At 55.3% G+C, this 24396-nt stretch overlaps 1 protein-coding gene across 6 annotated transcripts in view; it reads left to right on the top strand.

Annotated features, from left to right (window-relative positions):
* Window positions 1-8322: 8322 nt before the first annotated feature.
* GTF2IRD1 (GTF2I repeat domain containing 1) overlaps window positions 8323-24396 on the top strand; it is a 103367-nt gene continuing 87293 nt past the window's right edge. Inside the window, exon 1 of one of the 6 annotated variants that reach the window (XM_079786687.1) lies at window positions 8323-8675. In XM_079786687.1, the coding sequence (XP_079642813.1) occupies window positions 8355-8675 (321 nt within the window). In that variant the 5' untranslated portion in view covers window positions 8323-8354. The other 5 variants (XM_079786688.1, XM_079786690.1, XM_079786692.1 and 2 more) reach the window with 5 other exon arrangements.

Here is a 24396-nt window from a genome sequence, read left to right as displayed (position 1 = left end):
GTTTGCCCCGGGGAGAGTGTGCGGCTTATGAATAATGCAGCACATCGGGACTGGGGCCTTGCTGGCTCGTCCTGTCCGTCCTGTCCGGAGGCTCCAAGTCACCACAAAGGGGCCCTGGGCGAATCCCGCCCTGCCACTTGCTGCACTGCGTAACTGGGCAAGTCCCTCTGAGCCTTAGGGCCCCCAGATGTAACACAGGGGCACTGAGCTTCCCCTCGCCACCCACAGGCCATTGTGCAGTGCGGGTCCCGTCCTCAGTGCCACTGTGGCCCTCCCCTGGGGCATCGCTGTCCTTGCTCACGGCCTCTCTGACTCTGAGCCCACCAACCTTTTCTTTTTTTAAAATATATTTTTATTGGTTTTAGAGAAGAAGGGAGAGGGAGAGAGAGAAACATCAATGGTGAGAAAGCATCATTGATTGACTGCCTTCTGTACTCCCAGGCCCCACACTGAAGATCAGGATCGAGCCCGCAACCCTGACCGGGAATTGAACCATGACCTCCTGGTTCATAGGTCACTACTCAACCACTAAGCCACGCTGACCAGGCACCCACCAGCTTTTCTAAACACGGACTTCATAGCAGCGGAGACTGATGGTGATTCCAGGCTGCTGGGAGCACAGTGAGTGAGGGCCCAGTTCCGTGGACACCAAGGGGGCCTCAGTTTAGAGTGGGCCGTTGGGTGGCAGCAGCGGGCACCTCTCACCCTGTCCTTGGGCTATCGGGGCAGACTCTCTAAAAGGGGCTATTTTTATGTCTGAGGCCATTGCAATCTTTGCTGCTACCCTTGGCCTCCAGCCTCACTTCTCCTGGAGAGAAAGCAGGTCTCTGGATGCCAGAAATGTCCCCTCTCCCAGGACCTGTGCCTCCAGCAGTGGTGCTATGCATTTCCTTCGCCCTCTGCCAAGCCCCCTCAGACCACCTCTGAGCTCCTAGGGGACTGAGTCACCAAACCTAACTCAGATGTGGAAGGAGCATCCTCTCTGAAAGTCACACCACAGCTCTGGAGTGCCTTCTGTTGGTGGGGCAGCAGATGACGCGTCTCCACACCCACAGCCTTCTAACTGGCTCCTGCCAAGCCCAAAGTAGGAATGATTTCAGTTAGACACAGGGAGGATTGCTGGCGTTAAAATGGATGAGCAAATGATGCAGCAGCGAGTTCTCTGCAGAGGGGTGGGTGAGCCTGGCTGGGCGTGGGGAGGGACCATGTAACCCTTGTGGCACTGCCATCCCCCACGCCATCTCTCAAACTCTGGGAGGCAGTGACCTCACGCTACTCTCTATCATAATATTTACCAACAGCACTGCAATTGAGCCAGGCAATTATAATCATGTTATCATTATTGCTGATCATTCTGATCATAAGCATAAATTATAAACAGGAGTGGGGCACAGCGGGTAGGAGCAGAGAGGCAGGAACACCTCTGGGAGGGCGTGGGGGGCTGAGACTGGCCTCCCTTCCCATTCGCCTACTTCCACCCCCCCGCCCCTGTTTCTGGCCAAGGCCAGTGTCCCCTCCGGAGCCTGGCCCAGGGATACTGGGGGCTCCAGGTGGCCTTTTCCTGCCAGGGTCCTGGAAAGTCCTGGCCACCTCAGACAGAGCCCCACTATGCCTCCCAGAAACTACTAAGGCACAATTATTCCAGAGAGTCGTTCCAAATTGATCTTTCAGTTAGTCTGCAGCTGCAACCATGGAGACGGCTCCAGCTCAATTACATGCCTCTCGCTGCTCTTGAAAGATTCCAGAGGACGGAATCAGAGGAGGCAGAGAGCAGAGACAACGGACACAGGTTCGAGGAGAAAGAGACACAGAGAGCAATGGACACGGAGACCCCCAGCGACAGAGACAGAGAGAAATGACAAACCCAGGAGAGCTAAAGGCTCAGAGAGAGAGAGATGACAGCAAACATCACGGGAAAGACGGAGCTGACTTAGAGAGACAAAGGCAGAGACAATTGAGAGACAGCTAAGATCAAACACGGAGAGAATACAGGAGGAGAGACAGAGACCACGGCAGACACAGGGACATAGGATCAGACCACGCACACATTTTGCTAGAGAGAGCTACCTAAAAGGACAGCAACAAACAGATGGAGAGAAATAGAGAGACAATTGGGTCCAACAAGTCACCTGAGGGCAGACACATGGATCCCTGTTTTCATTCATTCAATCACTCAGCAAATGTTTGTAGAGCCCTACTGTGCGCCAGGCTGGACGCCAAGATGCACAAGGACCATCCCCCCCACCTCTGTCCTCACATGAGCTTAGTGTTCAATGGGTGAGTCAGACAGGGATTGTTCACCCAATGTAAAATTTCGACCAGACCAAGTGCTGAGAGCTCCTAAGGGTCCCTGAGAGACTTGGTGGGGTGGGTGGCCCTGTCCGTGCAGCCAGGAAGGCTGAGATCTGGAGGATGAGGAGCTGACTTGGCGGGGCAGGCAGGGCCCTGGGTTTAGAAAGACTGTGCGTGCAAAGACACCATGTAAAAGCCCACTTTCACTCACTGATGCAAAAGCAAGAACTTGGGCCAACATTGCGGGGTTGGGGGTATGGAAGGCAGGTGGGGGAAAAAGAGAGACCAGCGTGGTAAGTCTTCTCCTGGGTGAGGTGGGTGCAGTAGGCCCTGCATTCTTGGAAAATCCTGGGGTGGAGAGAACTATTCTAGCCTGTGCTGGGGCCCTGAACTAGTGGGTCTTTGGCATGGAGGCTGGAGTCCAGCTGGTTCACCATTCCCCATGGGGCCTCAGCCACTCCCATTCCCTCCTCAGGATGAACTGAGTGCCCCCTCTGGCTCCAGCACCAAGGGCCCCTTCTGCTGGCCCAGAGCTCCCAGGGGCAAGGACAGGGGATGCTGGGTGCAGAGGGTGCTTTGGTGTGGAATCTGGGCCCTACCATCTCAGGGCCAGTCGGGCAGCCTGTGACAGAGGAGCCAGCACCCAGTGCCCCATGGCATAAGGGGTGAGCCGAGGGCCGGTACTGCATGGCTGTGTGTTAGACCACACATGCCAGAGCTTGAATGGCTCTCCAAGAGCATGAAGGCCACTACCCTCCAAACTTGAATAGAGCTGGGGACGCTGTTCTAAAACATGCAAAGCCCAAGCTTCTCCCCTACCCCTTGTGTCTGAGCCAACACATCTGGAAGGGACTGGACCTGTGCTCTTAACAAGCACACAAAATGAGAAAAGTGAGGCCCAGGTCCCTCCAAGTCAGAGCTGAGATGGAAGATGCTCCCACATGGCGCCCAGTTCTGGCTTGTCCACCTGCCACCTCTGTCCCTGCTGCCTGAGACCACTCACCAGGGCTGGAGCTGAACTCACTGTAGGCCTTGGGCTGTGAGAGAAACCCGCTCTGCAGATGAGAAAACTGAGGCTCAGAGGAGAAACCACCCCAAACGATGTTGCTGTTTCAGCGTCTAGCAGGGAGAAGGTGCCTGGCGGCTCTGAGTCCCCTCTCCCCGACTCTCCACAGAGACACACACAAGCAGAATCCCCCCAGAGCTTTCTGACAGACCTTGGTTTTCTCAACAGTGTCTGGGCAAGTGGCTTTGAAGAGCATTTCCTTGTTTTTCCTCTTCTGGCCCTGAAGTTGTTCTAAGTTGTCACGAGTTTATAACTCAACTAGAGGCCCGGTGCACGAAAATTGTGCAAGAGTTGGCCTTCCTTTCCCCGGCTGCTGGCACCAGCTTCCCTCTGGCATCCGGGACCTGGGCTTCCCTTGCAGCCTGGCTTCATCCAGAAGGTCGTCTGGTCTAATTAGCATATTATGCTTTTATTATTATAGATTTGCTTAGCAGAGCAGCTGCTAGAAAAACAAGCCTCCTGGTTCCTGCCAGGCTTGGGGCTGGGCCCAGGTGAGAGGCTGGAGGTGCTGGGGCCTGGGAAGCAGGGACCCCTCATGGGGGTGATGTGAGGGGCAATGCCTTGTTCCCCACTTGTCCCAGCTCCTCACAGGCAGCCTCAGTGAGTCCCACTGCTGGGTGGGATGTTGGACATGTGAAGTTGACTAACCCGAGGCACCCATCCGAGCCTATTTCTTCCACAGAATGGGCATAATGTGAGATGGCTTAGAGTAAGCATTCAATAAATGTCAGTTATCATCATTATTAGTATTTTTAATGTCTGCTCTGAGGAGCAGTTCTCAGAGGAACTAGCAGATGAAGGGGTTTGAGAGGGCAGCTTCAGGACCCGTTCCTGCACCCACCCCAGCAGCACCACAATGATCTCTTGTAAGGACCGAGTTTCTACATGAGAATCTATTGGAGAAAGGCTTTGTGGCATAAAAAAAGTTTGGAAAATCATCCCCCCTGACCTCACTGTCCAATACATAGCTGCTAGTCACATATTAAAGCCTATCTCATCCAAAGTGAGATGTTGTGAGTGTAAACTCGACACTGGATTTCAAAGACTTAGCACAAGGAAAGGAATGTAAACTACCTCCATTTAAAAAATATTACATGTTGAAATGAGCATGTAATTTATATATTGGGTTAAATAAAACATATTATTAAAATTCATTTCACCTGCTTCTTTTTACCTTTTTAACTTGGCTACTAGGAAATTTCACATTTCCTCTGTGGCATGCGTTTGTGGCTCGCATCCTATTTCTTTTGGCCGGCGCTGCCCTAGGCTGCTCACCAGGGCCAACCCTAGGGCCTGCGAGGCTGGACTGCAGTTCTGCCGTGTCCGAATGGAAGGCCTCCCTTTGTCCAGGCTGTCCCCACCCCAGCTTGTCAGAGTGCCCGAAATCCCAACACTGGGGCTTTATTTTTAGGATCCCAGAAGGCTTGGAGGACTCTAAGAGGTTACTCTGCTTATCAAAACCCCAGTGAGGGAAATGATTTCTGTCCTCAGAAGCCTGGACAAGCCATGGAAACAAAGATTCGAAAAACGAAAAACAAACGAAGCTCAGGCAGGAGAGGAAAGGTGATAACAGGAGGCCTGGGGGATGGCCCTTGGTGGCGGGAGGGGGTTGGAGATTGGGGTCACCGACTCTGTGGCCCCCACATCACTTGAGTGCCCTGGCTCAGCACATTCAACATCTAGGCTACTGAGCCTATGGCCACCGGGTCTGCCCTTGTTTGGTGGATCCTGCTCGCTGCCTTGAAAGCATATTTCCAAACATCGAATTTTATTTTCCCTTTGGTTTCCAAGATGGAATAGGCGATATGCTGCTCTAAAAATAGTTGTTGATCCCAGAAGCCATTTGTCTCACTTTTAAAGGATAAATAGCAATTACCAGATAAAAATCATATTCCTGAGAATGTAAGGAAAGCCACAGAGATAATAAAAAGGAATGGCAGGTGGGGATGGGGAGTCCACCCCTGGGCTTGGTACTGCAGTCTGTTTATGCAAAAGATGAGGGTGTTGGGTTCATTGTTCTCACCTTGGGTCCCTGGTGGTCACATACAGGGCAACACAGTCCAAGGCTCCCTCTGGGTTTGCCTCACTGTTCAGAGAAGGGTTACCTTGCTGGGGATGGCTGGGCTATCCCTCTACCTGCCCACGCCCCCCTCATGGAGTCTTACCTCCAAGGAACAAGGAGCCAGAATCGGTCTAGGGTTGTGGGAAAGGAAAGTATGCATGGAGGAGGTCAGGCACCCAGGACTGGGCCCAAACCCCAGGGGAGCAGGGGTTTGAGTCTATATGGGCAGTTCGCCCTGGTGGCCAGTCTGCTGGTCAGAGAACCTGGCCCAGGAGGGAGAAACCAGCTCCTGCTTTAGGCGTTCCTGGGCTGATGGGGAAGCAGAGCACCCAGGTGCACATTCGCTTCTGCACATGATCCAGCGTCCTACCTCCCCCCTGTGACATGGGGACTGTCAGGCCCACCTGGTTAAGTGAAAGGGGGCATAGAAAGGGCTTTGCCGAGGGAGCAGTCCTGTGGCTTCAAGGCTGTTGAGAGGAGCCCCAGTTTCCACACCTGCATAGTTGGGGTGACCTGGCCAGGCCTGGGGGAGGATGCGGCAGGGCCTGTGCTCATGTGCGTCATAAGGCTGGCAAGGTACGTTCCTGAAGGTGGGGAGTAGCCACTGGCAAGGACTTCTCAATCAAACTCTCCTCGCAACTGAGGGAGCCACTGCTGCTCTTCGCAGGAGGAGCTGAACTTAACAAAAATGTCCATGTCCATGATCTCGTCCTGAGCATTTCTATCTCCCCAGGAAGAGCAGTTCAAGCAAAGACTCTGACTATGATTTTGTCCCTAGATGAAGCCAACACATTTTTTAAAAGTGAGAATTACCTTTTATCAAGGGTAATTGCTAAACATTTTTCCTGTATTATATGTCGTTTAAATCTCATAGCAATCTTATGAAGGACTGTCTTAGCTCCATTTTACAGATGAGGAAGCTGAGGTCCAGAGAAGCCTAGGACACACAGCCAGTGAACGTGAAGCCAGTCTTCATACCCCGGTCACATGTGGCTGAATGGGGCGTAGACATGCCAGGCCAGGGCCTCCTACTGTACCACACTGCGCCTAGTCTCTGCCTGGACAAGGTTAGGGTCAGGCTGGCTGTTCCCACCGCTAAGAGAAACCAGAGCCAGAAGGGTGGCTGGTATTCACCCACAACAGCCCACTTGTACTACTGCTGCTCTGGATTCTGCCTGCAGAGGGCAGTACTGAGCACACACCAGGTCTCAGATCCTCCAGGCCCCTGAGCCTAAGGCTTCTGGATCTCTCCCCCAGGACTTAGGATCCAGGAAGCATTTTGCCCAGAAACCAACAGCCTAGCCAGCCAGTCTTTCCTGGGATCAACTTCTCCTAGCCCTTACTCCCAGAATCCCATGTGTGGGTATAGATGTGATGCAGGTTAACGGGCAGAATGAGGAGCCAGTCCCACGTGCTATATGTCCCTAAGCAAGTCACTTCACTTCAATGTAAAATGAGGCCAATAGGACACCCCTTGCCGGCTTAGTGTAAGGAACAGAGATCTTATATGCAATATGCCCAGAACCTAGTAGATGCTTAACAAGCATGGCCATTAGCACTTTGTCCACTCTGGAGCCACACTATGGTCAACTGAGAGGCTTCAGGAAGGGGGATATGGAGATTGAGAGAAGTGACCTGCCTTGCCCGAGGTCACACAGTGGTAAGAGGGAGCCAGGATTTGAACCTGAACAATCAGGCTCCTGACCTTGGCTCTTCCCCTCAGTCAGGTTGCCATGCCAGGGACAGCACAGGGCAAGTGGGGATGTGGGTCTGAGAGGGACTACACAACAGGATACCTCCAAGTGTCCCCAAGCCTTCTGGTGATGCGGGAGATGAGGAGGTACCCCAAAAGGGCAGGGGACAGCATGGGATGGAGCGAGTGTCTGTGGCCTCATTCCCAATCCCCACTTCTCGGGCCAACACCCTCTGTGAGCAAGGCATCCAGTGGGCACTGGGCTCTGCCTTGGCCTGGGCCTTGGCGACATGGCCTGCCTGGGAGGAGCTCTCAGGCTGGTGGGTTTGTAGGCTTGCCAGCGAGAGCTCTGGCCAGCCTGTTAGCCTTTACCAAGTGTTCATTGTGTCCAACAGGGCCCCAGGGGGCTGGGGGTAGACCCTGTGGGCTTCGCTAGGATTTAGTAGGTTCTCAGTCTACAGTGGCTCTCTCCATCCAGGCCAGGAGCTCCCACGCCCGTGGTTTGTGTCCCTCCCTGCAGTGCCCAGCATAGCAAGGACCTACCACAGGGCTCAGGGCATTCCTTGTGCTGAGTTAACATGCATGGCTTTGGCGAGGCCGGAGGTGTGCTCCCTGATTCCAGCAGGACACCGGCTATGGAGGGGGAAAGTGGTGGCACACACGGGGTCAGAGGATCAGGAGGAGGGCTGCCCAGACAAGATGAGACCTGGTGTGTCCAATTGGATCTGCTGCTACCTTGGGCATGTCACTGCCTTCCTCCACATCCCAGGGGACAAAGGCTGAAAGAGGCACCTGGGCCAAACCACCACACGACAACCGGGCAAGGCGGGAGTGACCAGCTGCGCCGAATTCAGTCTCCCCAGACGAGGTGCAGGGCCTTCGGTCGCTCCAGGCCCTGGCCTCTCCTCCTGAGATCTGCCCCGCGCCCGCTGAGTGACCTTGACCCTCCGGGTCCCTGCGCCCCTGCTTTCTAATCCGCCCTAGCCAGCGCTAGGGCGATGGAGGGACCTAGCCGGGCAGCCAGGGGGCGCCGAGGCCGCGGGCGCCCCTCCCGCAGGCCCCCCTGGCGGCGAGCGCTGGGGCGGCACGCGCGTGGGGCGCGGAGCGCCGGGCGGGGTAGCGGCGCTCCCCCCGCGGTGCCCAGGCTGGGGCGCGGGGCGGGCCGGGCGGGCTAATCCCGTATGTAAATGACAGCCAATGGAGGGTGGTGTTGCGCGGGGCTGGGATTAGGGCCGGGGCGAATGACTGGCAATCTTACTGGGATTACAGAACAAAGAGCCTCCCCGCGCTCCCGCTCTCGGCTCCGCTCCCCGCGCCGCGCCCCGCCCTCCGCCGCAGCCCGCGCCGGGGGTGGGGGCCGCCGAGCGCCAGCCCCCCGGCCGGCCGAGAGCCCCCGCCGCGGCCCCCTCCCCGGCCCGCGCCCCGCGCCCGCCCCCGCCCCCGCCGCGCGCGCCGTCCCCCATTCTCCCGGATTAATTAAGGAGGCAGCGGCAGGAGGCTGCGTCCTGGCCGCGGGCCGGGGCCGGGGCGCCGCTGGCAGGAGCGCTTGGGGATCCTCCAAGGTAGGAGAAACTTTTGCGGGGGGCGGGCGCCCAGGCCCTTCTCCCCTCTCCTCCCACCCCGGTGGCCCCCGCCCCTCCCCCTCAAGGTGTTACAGAATCTGGGTCCGGCTTTTAGGTGCATTGGGAGGCACGTGACTGGGATTATAATTCGGGCCGGGGGAGGGGAGGCATGGCCGCCCCCACCTGCCGGGAGGGGTTTGGGAGCCCAGAGCTGTCACCCCTGGCCCTTCCGGAGGTGGGGGGCTCCCCTGGCGGGCAGCGGGCGCCCGCAGGCTGCTGCAGTTGGCGAATGAGGTCAGTTGTGCTGCCCGCGGAGGCAGGCGCCTGTGTGGGAGCTGAGGGGGCTGGGAAGGCCGCGGGCCCCTTCCCCCCACCTCTGCCTTCCTTGGGCTGGGCCATCCCCTGGCCCGTGCCCCCACTCACAGTGGTTCCTGTTGGAGTCTCGGGAGGGGCCTGGCCTGAGGGTGGCAGCTGAACCCCTGGTTGGGGTCACTCAGTGGGGGTTCAAAGGGTTCAGAGGAGCAGTTGAGGTGCCCCATCTGTGGGCAATCTCTGAGTTCCTGCAGATGGGCCGGGAGGCCAGGCCGAGGAGCGGCCACAGGGTGCTGATGCCCACCCCCAATCCGGAGTCTCTGGGAATGATGGACTTGATGCCTCTCCTGGGCTCTCCAGGCTCGCCTGGGGCCAGGGAAAGGGGCGATGCCCTGGCTTGGGCCCAGGGCAAAGGGGGACCACACAGCTGAGAGTCCTGCCCTCCTGACAGTGCTGGAGTGGGCTCAAGCTCTGGACACCTGGCCCTGTGTCCCAGCCTCCCAGGACCAGACATGGGGTGGGAGCTGGAGTCAGGGAGCTTACCTTATAGGGGGTCTCCCTGCCTGAAGGTGGGAGAAGCGCTGGCCTAGGATGGAATGTGGTAAGGATGATGTGGGGTTTGGGGCTGCCCAGGGATTGACCTGGGCCTGGCAGCCAGGAGAGAGGTGGGCCCGGACAGCTTCGGGAGGAGTGGGCATTTGCAGGGGCTCCTCTTATTGCTCACTGCAGAAGGAAGTGGTGGCCAGAAGTTGCTCTCACTGACCATCATCTTCCTCCGTGTATTTGGTGACCCCATGGCTAGGACTGGTCGCTCCTTGGCCATGGCCTTGGGCCTCAGGGCTTGGGAGGTGCCTCGGAGTAGCCCATTTGTTTCAGCAGCGTCATTCCCACCGGGAAAAGGCACTGGCATTGATTATCTATTCGAAGCAGGAGGCAGTGGCTAGGAGGCTGCTGGCTGCTGGCTGAGAGGGGCTGGGCATAGGGCAGCAAGGATGGGGTCCGTCAGGTGGCCATCGTGAGCCGCCCACTGCAGGGTCCGGGAGGGTGCAAGGTGGATTCTGACCCCTTCTGAACAGGGACTGGGGGCCAAGGAACAGACCCTGCACCAAGGCAGTAGGATGTCAGAACCCCCAACCTGTTTTGGGGATGTGGGAGGCTTAAGACCACACCCCATTCTGGAGCCTGCTCTGAGGATGACCTAGAAAGTCTCGGCTCTGATTCGAGGGTCCCAGAGGGCCCCAGTGGAGGAAACGAGGAAGAGTTGGAACTCTCCAGCCAGCCATTAGATGTGGGAGACCTTGGGGCCGAAGGCTGCAAAACTGGGTCTTAAAGGCAGCGTTGTAGGGGCGCACTTAACCTACTTAAGATGACTGGCTGTTCTTTAGGTGCTGGAGGAGAGGACATTGATTGCAGTATGCTGATCACAGATACTTTCTGTGTGTTCACTTAAGGCAGTCTCCCAGAGCTGGGCTAGCCCCTGACACGGTGGCAGTTAGTGCTTGGTGCTTGGATATGGTTGGGAAGGCAGACGTGAATATCGAGGTCTCGGAGGCAGCTGTTCTTACCACTCGCCTGTCTCCAGCATCCAGGGTGGCCTCCGTTTGGTAGAGACCCCAGGTGAGAATCTCAGGGTGATGTTGTCGGAGACCCCAGGTGAGAATCTCAGGGTGATGTTGTCGGAGACCCCAGGTGAGAATCTCAGGGTGATGTGGGTGACGGTTTGGGGCATTCAAGTCCTAAGCGTGACCTTGGAACCACAGATCACATCTCCCGTTCCATCTGCATTCTCAGTCTGGCTCATCTCCTCTGTCCACCCTCGGCCTCGTTGGCCCATTCATTGAAACCTGCAGTTTTCCTGAATGGCCTTTGCACATGCTGTTCCTGTTACCTGGAAGGTTCTTCCTGAGCTTCCCCTGAGGGGGATAGGAGGATTTCTTGAACGGCTCTGCCTGACTAGGTTTGGGGGAGGGCAGGAGTTGTAGAATATGTATTTTTCCTCTCCTTGGTCAGGACATAGCTAGCTGTCATGTCTCTAGGGCTGGCCAAAGGGCTACCTACTTCTCTGTTCCCATGACATCCTGTCCTTTGTCCCAACGTTGATCTCACTCAGAAGTTGCATGGCTTTCTCCTCAGTTGCCCTAGGAACAGGGCAGGGACTGAGGCTTGCTTTTGATTCCTTGGTGCCCAGGGTTGGTACCCAAGTATCTGTTGAATGGCTACTTGAGTGAATGAATGAATGAATGAATGAATGAAGGCCTACTCCAGAGCCTTGGCCCACATTGCTAAGCAACTCTCCCTTTCATTTTCATCTCCGGACAGGTCTCCCACAATGGTAGGAATCCCAGGTTCTTTCCCTGAACTTCCTGCTCCCCATCCTCCCAGAGGTTCCTTCTTTCCCCATTACCCTAGTCTGTGTCTTCCCCTGAACCTGCGTCTGGGGCTTTGTTCCCCAAGTGTCTTCCATCCTGCTTCTCTCAGTCCTCCCACTCAGACATTCATAGGCATCTCTCTCTTTGATGCTCGGCATCCTTGGACAGTCAGGTTCTTTGAGAGAAGCTAGGAGTGTGTGCCACTAGCACCATGGGGCCTGCAGGCGCCTCGGAGGGTGGGGGTACCCAGAAACAAGACCTGCAGGGTTAGTCCACAAACACTGGAAAGGAGAGCAGGACCCAGGGCCAAGGGCTCAGGATGAGGCATGGGGGACCCAGGAGCCGTGGACCTTGGGGAAATTGGAAGGGAATTCCCAGCAGGAATTCATAAGTTGGGGTGGAATGGTGGGAAGTGTTGGTCTGCGTGGGGGAAGGAGGAGGTGAATCTAGTCAGAAGACAGAGGGATGTCACCCCGTTGGTGGTGTGGAGACTTCTGAGTATAGGTGTTGGGGGCTTTCGGTGGGTCTCAAGGGGAGCCAGTCCCTTGGCTGGCTGGGCACCAAGGTTCCTCTTTTACAGGGATGTCTGGCTGGGACTGTCTGTGATCCTAATGCTCACTGGGCCAGTACTTGGTCATTTCAAACTTGATGCTGAGGGTTACAGTGATGACAGCAAAGAGGCTCAGAGCCCGGGGGGAGGGTGGTGCCAGGGGCTGAGCTATGAGTTAGATTTCCTGAATGAGCTAGTGAGGCTGTATTTTATCCATACCCGGCTTGGAACGACTGGTGGGGGTGTCTTAGGCAAAGAGCAGAACTCTCCTTTCAGACACCCTTCCTCATGGGTCAGAGCTTGGCCTGGCTGACCCAGAGTTATTTGTGTGCCCACCTGTCTCCCTCCTTCAGGACCACCTGCTTCGGGTTGCCAGATTTAACTAATAAAAATAGGGATGCCGCCCTGGCCGGTGTAGCTCAGTTGGCTGGGGTGTCATCCTGAACACCCAAAGGTTGCGGGTTCGCTCCCTGGTCGGGGTGCGTGCAGGAGGCAACGGATCGATGTTTCTCTCTCACATAGATGTTTCTCTCTCTCTCTCTCTCTCAAATCAATAAGTATTTCCTACAGAGGATTAAAAAAAATTGGGATGCCCAATTAAATTTGCATTTCAGATAAGCAACAAATAATACTGTATTGGGGACATAACTTACACTAAAAACTCATTGTTCATCCAAAGTTCAGACTGAACTAGGGTCTTGTGTTAACTGGCAACCCTACAGCTTCAGCCTTTGGGCACTGAGACTGTTGGGGGCTAGGGAGGAGCGCAGGGTGTGGCTAAGGCCTGGAGTTGGGGCCAGGGGATGGACTGGAGTGAGTTTGGATTGAGCAGCTTTGATTCTAATTTCCTCGGTCAGGCATTCTCGGGCCTGTGGTCCAGATCTCCTGTTAGGCGTAAAGGTGTGGGTGCTCAGGGTCGCCAGTCTGGGCAGCCCTGGTTTTGTCTTCTGAGTCATTGTGGTCCATACAGCGTGTGAAGAGATGTTGGGAGGAGAGCAGTTGCCAGGAACCACCCTATCAGACACCAGGTTAGGATTTACAGACAAGATTTGCAGAGCTAGGCCTGAGTACTGGGAGGTGGTTTCTCTGATGCCCGCCTTCAGGGTTTGGAGATCCTGTCTTTGGAGCCCCTGGTAGGGAAAGGTTTGAGGGGCTGTCCCTTTGGATGCTGGGAATTGCTGCTCACCGCCCCCCGCCCCCTTCCCCGCCATGCTGCCATCGAGGCAGAACCCCCACCTCTCAGCACCTGTGCTATGCTGAGGACCCTAGAATGTGGTGGGGAGCATGGCCAGGAAGTGAGGCAGGGCAGGGTCTTGTGGCCATGTCCCCTCCTCCCACTACAGGTGTATGCTCATATGTAACATGGAAATGATCCCCCCAGTTCTGCCTGAGCCCCAAAGTGGTGCTATGGCTTGGTGAACTTCGTGTCCCATGGTGGGGACTTCACAGCTGCTAGTGGTTTTATGGGTCACCCCTGTTGCAGATCTGGAGTGGAAACGGGCTAGGAAGTCAGCGGTGAGTGATCCCAGCTTGAGGGCTGGAGTCCTGGGCCTCTTACAGGTGCACAGCCAGGCTGTGGTTGAGGGTCGGGGGCCGGTGAGCTGTGAGCTAGAGCAGCTCGGCCCTTGTCCTTCCTGGGCCCATGGCTGGAGGACACCCTTCGGGCTGCTGCTCTCCTGGAGGCTTCGGCAGGGCCAGGCCTGTTTGCTGGCTGAGGTCTAGTGGAGTCTCAAGGTACATTTTTTTGGCTACTTACAGAACCACCATAAAGGGTTGGGAGGTCTTTGTCCACCTCTCTACCTGCCTGTTAAACCACCAGCCGGTGAGAAACTTGCACAGGCGCCAGATCTTCGGGGTGCCGGGTTCTGGCATCCCTCTGCGGACCAGCAGGTAGGAGGGGCTCACCTACCAATTATATATGTTGTTAAGGGACGATGGACAGCCAGTGAAGTGCCCACATCTTAAGTATTCCATCCAAGGAGTTTGACCAGTGCACACACTCACATAGTCCAGCCCCTGTCAAGACATAGAACATTCCTTCTTCCCAAACCCTCAAGCCCATTTGTAGTCAACCCTCTTCGCTGTTCCCAGTCCCTGACAACCACTGGTCTGTTTTCTGTCTGTATAGCATCTTCCAGGGTGTCACATAGTCCTGTCAATGCAATCACACAGTCTGCAGCCTGTCTGGCTTTGTTCGCTGGGCATAATGCATCTCTCCCATTATATCAGGCGCTGGTTCCTTTTGGTTGCTGGGTAGTATTCCATTGTGTGGGCCCATCTACCACGTAGTGTAGGTGCAGCACACGTGGCTCGCCAAAGCCCTGTTCTGCTCAGGACCACCCAGAGGAAGGGTGCCTTTTTCTCATTTTCACAAAGTGACTGACTGCCTGCACCCCATCCCCACCCGCTTTGAGAGCTGACCCGAGCCAGGAGAGCTGCATGCCTCGGTCCGCAGAGCTGGAATTTCATCCTCCGGTTCTGGTGACTCACACATACAGCGAGCCCCCGGATGAAATTACACCTGCCTGCGCTGCCCTCAGGGCTGGATCCTCCGCCAAGCAGGTGGGCTCCTGAGACAATCGATGCTCTGGGGCGGGCCTGTGGGAGGGGAGCCGTCTGTTGCCTGGGGTGTCTCACCCTTCTCTGCACCCCATGCCTCTAGGAGGCTGGGGGTCCCTAGCCATGTGTCTCTGGTCTCTACTCCTGTAGCTCGTTAGCTTGGGGTAGAAATTCTGTGTTTCCCTGAAACCAGGGCAGGGCTTTGGGGGTAGGGAAGAACGGTTGTGAGCATGATTTAGGGTCAGACAGCAGGGCTGCGTGACCTCAGGTGAGCGACTTCACGTGTCTGTGCTTCGGTTTGGTCATCTGTAAACGGGAGAACCAGAGCATCTGGTGTGCAGGACCAGCGTGCGGCTCCGTGGGGGTAACTCAAGCTGGTGGAATTCCTAGAGCCCTGGAGGGCCTGGGGGGACCGCCAAGGGGGAGAGGAGGCGGGGCATGTGTGCCTGCGGCTCCCTGTGCCCCCTTTGAGGCGGAGTAGGGCCACTGGTATCCGAGCTATCTGTTAGGGCTCCAAATAAAATGTTACCTGACAAAAACGTGTGGTGGGCCCTCTCTCCTCAGTGTCTGAGCCGCACTGAGATTTCGGTTGGTCACAGAAGCTTCCAGTCGGGTGGATTCCAGCTCTGCCGCCTGCCCGCTGCGTGTGGCTTGTATGGCTGCCCAACCGGCTGAGCCTCAGTTTGACCGTCCAGGAAACGGAGGCCACAGTACCCTGTGGGGCTCCTGGTGGGTGGATGCCCTGAACAGCCGTGCCTGAGCGAAGGAAGGGCCCGCGAGAGATTGTTGGTCTTCTAGGGCTCGTGGCTTCCTAAGAAAAGGAAGCTCCCTGGGTGATAACCAGGCCTGCGTGGGTGTCTTAAGAGATTTCGGGTTTTTTAACTCTTTGCGTGTGTGTGTGTGTGTGTGTGTGTGTGTGTGTGTGTGTGAATGAGTCATTGGCTTTTCCTGATGAGCTGGGCTGCTCCCAGCACCTCCCCCATGCATCCCCTCCCCCCCCCCCCCCACCCGTGTCCTCGAAGACCGGCACCTCAGTCCGATCCATGGCTGTGCTCGGTGGGGAACCTAGGAAGATTGTGGCAGGCTAGCCCTGTGCAGAAGGGCCCTTGGGTGCTCCTGGGTGGTGCCCTGAGCAGGCAGGACCCCTGCTCAAACACCCACCCGGCTCCAGGGTGGTCCTGGCGGGCTCCAAGGGGGTCTTGTGACTGGGCCAGTCTGGTGTCTCTCATGTTTATCCGAGAGCTGGTTTTTCAGGTGTGGCGGCTTTCAGCAGAGAGGCCCAGGTTGGGAAAGATAGGGCGTCTGGGAAGGAGGTGGTTGCCCCGTTCCCTGGCTCAGGGCAGGTGGGCTAACCACATCCTCCCTCTGATCCCGGGCCATCCCCGACAGGGCCAGCTGCTCCCCGAGACACTGCTCTCAGCACGTGGCAGATAGAGATGCTCTTAGCTGCCCTGGGTAGGAAGCCAGTGCCCTTCCTTGGGGGTTCCTTTGGCTGCCTCAGGGCTTCCCCTCTTCGCAGTCGGGTGACATGGAACCACCAGGACCTTTGAGGCCAGACAGACAAGGGTTCAAGCCTCAGTTCTACCACCGACCTGCTGTATGGCCTCAGGCAAGTGGCTTCACCTTTTTGAGCTTCATTTGGACAAATGAGGACGGTTATTCCAACGTAGCAGGGTTCTTGGGAGGATCAGCACATTCAGTTGGGGGAATGCGGGGGAAGCCGGTCGACATTTCAGTTAAGAGTATGTCAACGTAAGGAGCCGCCAGACCTGTAAAGAATTTTTATAAGCATTTATTTGAGCCAAACTGATAACATATGCCAGGGAGCAAGATCTCAAATGCTCTGGAGAATAACAGTTTGCAGTTTCTTTTATGCATTTGATATTAAGGAGGGAACATAAGGAAGATTACAGGAGGGTGGAGAAAGAAAGTAAGATGGGAATTGGATTCCAGGATAGTTAATGAGATTATGTGTTTGCTTGAGGGTGGTCTCCTTTAGAAGGGGGGCAGAAAGAGGGCATTTCAGAGATGTGTTAACCTAGATGCACAGAAACAATGGACAGGGCTTGCTCAAGGCAGAGATAAGCCTTTTACTGAAGAAGTTACATGCCATGAACCACCATGACCTGCCCAGTTAGGAGTGTATGATCAGATCACCTGTGAGGTTACTTTTGATGGGACCCCTTTTTTGTTCACGAGCGTTTTCCTCAACTTGTCACCTGATGACCCCAGAGGGGAACTGGACACCATCATTTCCCATGCTCCCCTAGCACCTCCCGCTGTGGGGAGCACCATCTGCCCATAGAGCATGGGGTAGGCTGTGCCTCAGTTTCTGCTTCTGCAAGCTGGGTCAGCCCTGAGGGTAGAACTGGTTCTCGCCCTTGGCCTGTCCACCCCTCAGCCCCCTGGAGTGTAATCAGGCATCATTATGAGACGGCTGGGGCTACCCAGAGGTGTGGGCCCTGCGCCTGGATTTTGGAGAGCCTGCCCTCCGTGTAGGTGAGACAAACCCTCTCGGGGCAGCCTGCAGGAGGTGACTTTTTGCTTGGCCCTGGAAGGTGGGTGGGATTTGGACCCAGGAGTAGGCAGGGTGGGCATTCTGGGGGTTGGGGGGGTGGCGGTGTAGCAGGGTGAGCATTTCACTCCGGAGGTGGCAAGGCGTCCCCCAGGGACCAGTTTGGGGTGTTGTGTCGGGTCCAGGTGAGGACCTTCGTCTGGTTGCCACTCTCCCACGCTGGGCGTGACCAGGCCCTGCCTGTTTCTGTGCCAGCCGTGATGAACTTCCCTTGGTTTCTAGAACATACTGTGCTCTCCAACCTGCTGTTTCTCCCTACAACACGTTTTCATGCTCCCTGTTCATTTCACTAATTCTCACGTGCAGGTCTCATCTTGGATGTCACTTCTTCCCAGAAGTCTTCCCTGAAGCCCCTTCTAATGCTGTGTGGGGGCCCCTCTTCTGTGGCCCTACAACCCCCTGAACTTCTCCAACGTAGCCCTCATCACATACTTATCTGTCACCTTCCAGTGGGTCAGGGCCATGCGTGTCCCTCCACATTCCCAGCCCCTAGCACCCAGCCTGGCCCAAAGGGCGTCTAGTACAAACTTTATGACATGAATTAGAAGTGAGCCAGGTGGGGATTTGGGTGGGGCTTTGGAGGGGTGAGGGGCTTCTCCATCCTTCTATACCAACTCCTGCTGACTCGCCCTTGTCTTCCCCAAGGGCTGCCTCTGCTGGCTGTGGCTCTTAGGCATCCAGAGATGGGGGTGGGGGTGATGGTGGGGGAGTGTCATGTCTACTGGGCTGGGTGCAGCCCAGTTTGGGGGGTTTCCGCTCTGAAGGGCAGCTGGTGTGCATGGAAAGAACACAAGTGTGGAGCCTCCGAACAGTTAGTCCTATGAGCTATGTGGACACACACTCTTGTGTGTGTGCACATGTGTGTGTACTGTACTCACGTATGGGTGGCATTTTGTAGGCCACCGGCCATGACTGTGCTGGATAACTAGACATTTAGCTGAATCCTGACCACCAGCCTGGGACGAGTATTGCCCGCTATACAGAGCCCCCTCTAGTTTCATTGGGTGACAGAGGGGGCCGAGTCCCTCAGTTAGGAGTGTGTTTGGCTCCCGGTAATAGAAAGCCTGACTGCAGAAGCTTAAACAAAGGGGTTTATTTGTTCCTCAAGAAAAAGCTCGGGGGTAGGTGGTCGGAGGCTGGATGGGGCGCAGTGTTGCCTTCCTGGCATGTTGCTTTGTTTTGTTTTTAGTTTATTTTAAAATTAATTTCTTTTAAGTATTCTTCATTGTGTTTTTATATATTCACAAAGTTGTGCAATATTCACCACTATGTAATATCAGGGCATTTTCATCACCCCAAGAAGAAATTCAGACTCATGGGGTCACCCCCATCCCCTCGCCTCTTCCCCCAGCAACCACGGATGTACTTTCTGTCCCTACAGACTTGCCTATTCTGGATATTTTATATCAATGGAATCATAACGTGGTCATTGTGTATGGCTTCTTTCACTTAATGTTTCTGAGGTTCATCCATGGGGTAGCATATGTCAGAATTTCATTCCTTTTTATGGCCGAAGAATTTTCCACTTAATGGATATGCCACATTTTTTTTTTTAATCCATTTCTCAGTTGATAAACATTTGGGTTGTTTCTACCTTTTGGCTATTGTGCATAATGCTTCTGTAAATACTTGTGTAAAAGGTTTTGTGTGAACGGTGTTGTCAGTTCTCTTGGCTAAATACCTAGGAGTAAAATGGATGGGTCGTGATGACAATTTAACATTTTGAGGAAATGCCAGACTACTTTCCAAAATGGCTGCACCATTTTACATTCCCACCAGCAGTGTAATGAGGAGTCCAATTTTTCCATGTCTTTGACAACACTGGGTATTATCCATCTTTTTGATTATAGCAATCCTAATAGGTGTGAAGTGCTATCACATGGTTTTGATTTAGCGTTTTGGATTTTGTCTTCATGCTTGTGCCTCATGCTTATGAGATGGCTACATCCCCTCCAGCCCTCACACCCATGATTCAGATAGAGAGCAGGAGTTAGGGCAGAATTCTCCTCCTCTCACGGTTTTGCCTTTATGCACACCCTCCACGGGACTTCTCCAGTATTGCACAGGTTCAGCCCAGCTCTCTTAACTGCAAGGGAGCTGGAAGCACACCGAGACATCAGCTTCCTGGCCTCCTGGGAGAGGAACGGGGTCAGGGATGCTTGCGGGCGAGCAGATCTCTAGTCTTGGTCCTTTGTAGCCTAGACCAGTGGGGATGCTTTCATTTCTCCAGGAGCAGGAAGAGGGATGAGGAACCCCTCCCTGCCAGTGGGCATCTGGCTCTGCTACAGCTCAGACTTACCATTGCCCATCAGATGCCCTGCCCAGGAGTCCCAGGGCCACACCTTGTGGAGGACAGTGTCAGTCACTTCCCAAGCCACCCTGACTTCCCTCCCCACTCAGAGACCTTTCTGCTCAGGCCCGGAAGCCTGTAGTCCAGGGCTCCCCCAGTCCTGCCTCAGGGCCTTCGCTCCTTCATGCTTCCCAACCCGGAATGAGCGGTGGGACTTCTCACCTTTAAAACTGGCCTGGGCATGGCGTTGCACAAGTACGTTTTGTGACAGGCAATAAGATCCTGAGAATCCTTAAGTCTGAAGGACTTGCTCCTGGTCTTCCTGAGGATCTCTACCATTTAATTAAGAAAGCTATTGCAGTTCAAAAGCATCTTGAGAGAAACAGAAAGGATAAGGATGCTAAATTCCGTCTGATTCTGATCGAGAGCCATAGTCATCGGTTGGCTCGATATTATAAGACCAAACGAGTCCTGCCTCCCAATTGGAAATATGGGTCATCCACAGACTCTGCGCTGGTTGCATAAAATATCTATGTACTCAAGCAATAAAATCATTGTTTAACCAAAAAAAAAAAGTTAAAATTGCCGAAACCGGTTTGGCTCAGTGGATAGAGCATCGGCCTGCGGACTCAAGGGTCCCAGGTTCGATTCCGGTCAAGGGCATGTACCTTGGTTGCGGGCACATCCCCAGTGGGGGGTGTGCAAGAGGCAGCTGATCGATGTTTCTCTCTCATCAATGTTTCTAACTCTCTGTCCCTCTCTCTTCTTCTCTGTAAAAAATCAATAAAATATATTTTAAAAAAAAAAGAAATCTTAAACCACATTTAAAAAAAAAAGTTAAAATTAAAACTGGCCTGGGCCGGGGTTCTCATACACTGCTGGTGGAAGTGTGAAGTGGTATGGCCATTTTTGAGAAGAGCTTGGAAATTATTTATTTATTTATTTATTTCATTGCCATATAATCACACTGTAACATTCACCATTTAAAGTATTCACTGGTTTTAGTGTATTCACAAGGCTGTACAATCATCACCACTGTCTAATTCCAGAAAGTGTTTTTTATCACTGCAGAAGAAACCCCATACCCATTAACAGTCATCCCCATCCTCCCCCCACGCCCAGCCCCCTGGCAACCACTAATGGTGTCTCTAGGTTGGCATCTTTTTATAAGGTTAAACGTGCCCTGGCTTGTTTGGCTCAGGGATGGAGCGTCGGCCTGCGGACTGAAGGGTCCCGGGTTCAATTCCGGTCAAGGGCACATGCCTATAGTTGCAGGCTCGATTCCCAGTAGGGGGCATGCAGGAGGCAGCCAATCAATGATTCTCTCTCATCATTGATGTTTCTATCTCTCTCCCTCTCCCTTCCTCTCTGAAATCAATAAAAATATATATATTTTTTAAAAGGTTAAACATGCACTTACTGCCCTGACCGGTTTGGCTCAGTGGATAGAGCGTCAGCCTGCGGACTCAAGGGTCCCAGGTTCGATTCCAGTCAAGGGCATGTACCGTGGTTGTGGGCACATCCCCAGTGGGGGGGTGTGCAGGAGGCAGCTGATTGATGTTTCTCTCTCATCAATGTTTCTAGCTCTCTCTCCCTCTCCCTTCCTCTCTGTAAAAAATCAATAAAATATATTTTTTTAAAAAACACACATGCACTTACCATATGACCCAGCTATTCCCTTTCTAGATATTTACCCAAGAGAAATGAAAACTTACGTTCACATCAAAACCTGAATAGAACCTATAGTGGCTTTATTCGTAATTTTCCAAACTGGAAACAACCTAAATGTGCCTGGATAAACACACCCTGGTACGTCCATGCCATGGAATGCTAGTTTGTAGGTGAGTGAACTCGATACAAACAACACAGAGGAATCACAGAAGCATTAAACTGAGTGGTAGGCGCAGACCCGGAAGGCTACAGCCTGTACGGTTGCATGTATGTGACATTTTGGAAAATGTGAAGCTGTAGGGACAGAGCAGATCAGGGGTTGCTCAGGGGTAGGGGTGGGTTGGTTGGCTAGGGACACAGTGGAGTTTGGGGTGCTGATGGGCAGAATCCTTCTCCTTTCACAGGTTTGCCTTCTCTGTAAAAACTGAGAGAACTGTCCACCAGTACGTGAATTGAGTGGGTGAAGAGTACACCGGGTGTGGGGGCCAGCCTTCCCAAACTAACCCCATGTCGGGTCCACTGTCCCACTCGTTCTGGTTGGCGCCACCTTCCCTTTTCAATGTAACTGTTGAGTTTGGGTCTGTGCTTGGGGATGGCTGACGTGACCTATGCCTAGAGCTGGGGCCTCCTGCCACCTCCCTCAGACACCCTCCTCCCTCCCCTGTTCCTGAGCCTCCTGGAGGGGCTGTGCCATGTGACTTGGGGCCATGAACTGTTAGATCTGGAAGGAACCTCAGCATGGGCTGACCTCTTCCTTCTCAAATGGGGAAACTGAGGCCCGGGGCTGGGAAGACACTTGACTAAGGTTCCGGAGTTAAAAGAATCAAGATCCAAAAGCCACATCGCGTGACTCTTGATCCAAGTCTCCTTGCCCTCCAGCTGCCTCTCTCAGGAGACGGGGAGTATCGTGGCCGTCAGCTGGTAGATGGGAAAAGGAGGGAAGTGAGAGTGGTCGGGGCCTCCAAAACCCCAAACGAGATGCGAGTTCACAGTGGGACCGGGTGGCTCAGATGCCGCCTGGAGGCAGGAGGGGGCAGGTGCTGAGTCTGGAATGGCTGATGGCCCCCTGGGACAGGCAGGAGAGAAGGGGCGCTGATATCTGCCCCGGGAAACCCATGCTGGAACCTTGGGTATCCCTACCACCTCGTTACTGTCCGGCTGCATCCCAGAGGCACAGTCCTCGGGTCTGCCAAGTGGGGCCGATGCCCTCCCTGTAGGAAGTACCTAAAGAGGACCAGGATGGGGCAGATGGGTATCTTGGGTGGTGACCCCCTAGGAGGGGAGAACCCAGTCTCGGTGATGCGGGCCCAGGTTTATTCTGGCGCTGGTGTTGAGTCACTGCCCGTGTGGGCTACGTCCACATTCATGCTGCTGCCAAGAGCTCTTGAGACTTTCGTGAAAATGGATGTGGGGGGGGGAAGGGGGCAGGCCCGGTGCTGGAGCTGCCCAAGTGCCCACTGCTGCCCACCACCTCGGGGAGCCGGTTTGGAGCTACGGCAGCCCCGAGAGGAGGGTTCTCACTCTGTAAGCCGGTCCTCAGAGCCCATGGGTGGGGCATGAGGATGCCAGGGGCAGGGCCTGCGACCCCTCCCCACTGACCTGCACCTCTGCAGGGACGGAACTTTGGAAGAGCAGTGGCTTTCTCTCCCCAGGCTTCAAAGCGGGGGGGGGGGGGGGGGTGGTGGTGGTACTTTTTCGGCGTGAAAACGTGTTCCCTTTTCTTGGCTCCGTGTCTACTGCTGCACTTGAGGCGGACAGACTGGGCCGCCGGGAGCCTGGGGTCTGCTCGGAGGGCCAGCAGCTCCTGGAATTCCCCTCTGCTGTCTCCATCACCCTCCCCAGCACCCCCGAGGGCCCGGGATCTTGGCAGCATAGCCCCACTCTTGGCTCAGAAAATGACAGCTCCGTACCTTTAGGGTCCCTTCTGGTTGTCAGGGCCCACGGTGTCTCTAGGAAGCCCGCCTTGGACCTCACTGTGACCCCAGAGAGGAAGCCTGGCCCCTGTCTGAAGCCCCTCACCCTCTGGCAAGGGGAACACCCTCACACAACTTCTAGCCCAAGTTCGGATGTACAGAGGGGGAAACAGGCCCAGAGAGGGACGTTGCCCAGACGGTGGAGTGGTATCTGCAGTTAGAAGCCAGGTCTCCTGACCCCTCGTCCACAGCAGGGCACAGCCGTCCCTGGGAGCCCTGCTCCCCACCCCGAGCTGCCCAGAGGTGGGCACTGGGTTGAGTAGAAGCCCGCAGGAGGAGAGGGAGCAGGCCAGCTCAGGAGTGGGGCCCGGCTGCCAGGATTAGATCAGCCACGAGGGACGAGCCCTGCTCTGCCCAGCCTCTTCCTGACAAGAAAGGGCCTGATGCTACCTCATCTACATTGCTCATCCTCCTGAGGCCTGTTTCCGCCTGGCAAGGGGGCTCTCTGGGGACACGATCACCCCAGGGCCTGGCACCACCCAGTGCTGGCTGCTTCCTACCATCTCCTGACACCCAGCCCCCAAGCACTGCAGATGCTTAAGAATCAGCACCTCTTTACACTGTGCTGGTGAGCTGCGGAGGATCACCCAGAACTGGGGGGGTGGGTGGGGTGCCAGGGTCCCCTGTGCCCAGCTGAGCGCCAGGCCTGCATTTCCCACCCAGGTCCCACGCATGTGGGGGAACAGCAGTGTCATTGTGCTGCCAGTCAGGACACTGGCGTTGAGGAGACGCAGTGAGCTCACTGGGGAGGACAGAAGCTCAGCAGGTGATGTCAGCGCCAGGCAGTCATCGCTGCGTTTCTTTAAAGGGCGCCCGTGATCTCCGGGCCCCGTGCCAGACACTTCACGCGTTGGCCCCAGCGCGCTTCACAGCACAGCCGCAGAACTGGTGGCACCGTTTTGCTCATGAGGAAACTGAGGCATGGAGAGTTCATGTGCCTCCGTGGGAGCCACCAGCTGCTGATGGCCAGATGGGGACTCGACCCAGCTTTGGTTCACCCCGGCACCCAGGTGGTTCCCCTCAGGCTGACCAGATGTGGGTGTGGTGGACTTGGAAGTGCCAGGGAGGGCCTTGGATGCCAAGGACGTCATGTTTGGCTAAGCATGTTGCACCTCCCCCGCATCCGACCTCCAGTTCACTTTAGCCATTCACTCATCCACCCAGCAAGTGTGTATGGACTGTTTGAGCTGGTGCTGGGCACAGCCGTGAAAATCCCCGCCCCCAGGTCCAGGTGCGCACACCTTTATGGAGGCTGGTGAGACCACTGCCTCCCTCACCTGCCCAGGGTGGCCTCTGGGCCCAGCCGCTGCCATCCTGCACACACCTCATTGGTGGCATGAGCTCTCTGTGGGGACCCTTCGCTGTCCTAGGTTGGCAGAGGGCCTGGGCGCAGGGGCTTTGGGCTCAGCTTTTGGGCCCGTG

The sequence above is a fragment of the Cnephaeus nilssonii genome, assembly GCF_951640355.1.
Source record: "Cnephaeus nilssonii genome assembly, chromosome: 2".
Lineage (NCBI taxonomy): Eukaryota > Metazoa > Chordata > Mammalia > Chiroptera > Vespertilionidae > Cnephaeus > Cnephaeus nilssonii.
Note: the sequence above shows the minus strand (reverse complement) of the source record. Positions and strands in the feature narration are given on the sequence as shown.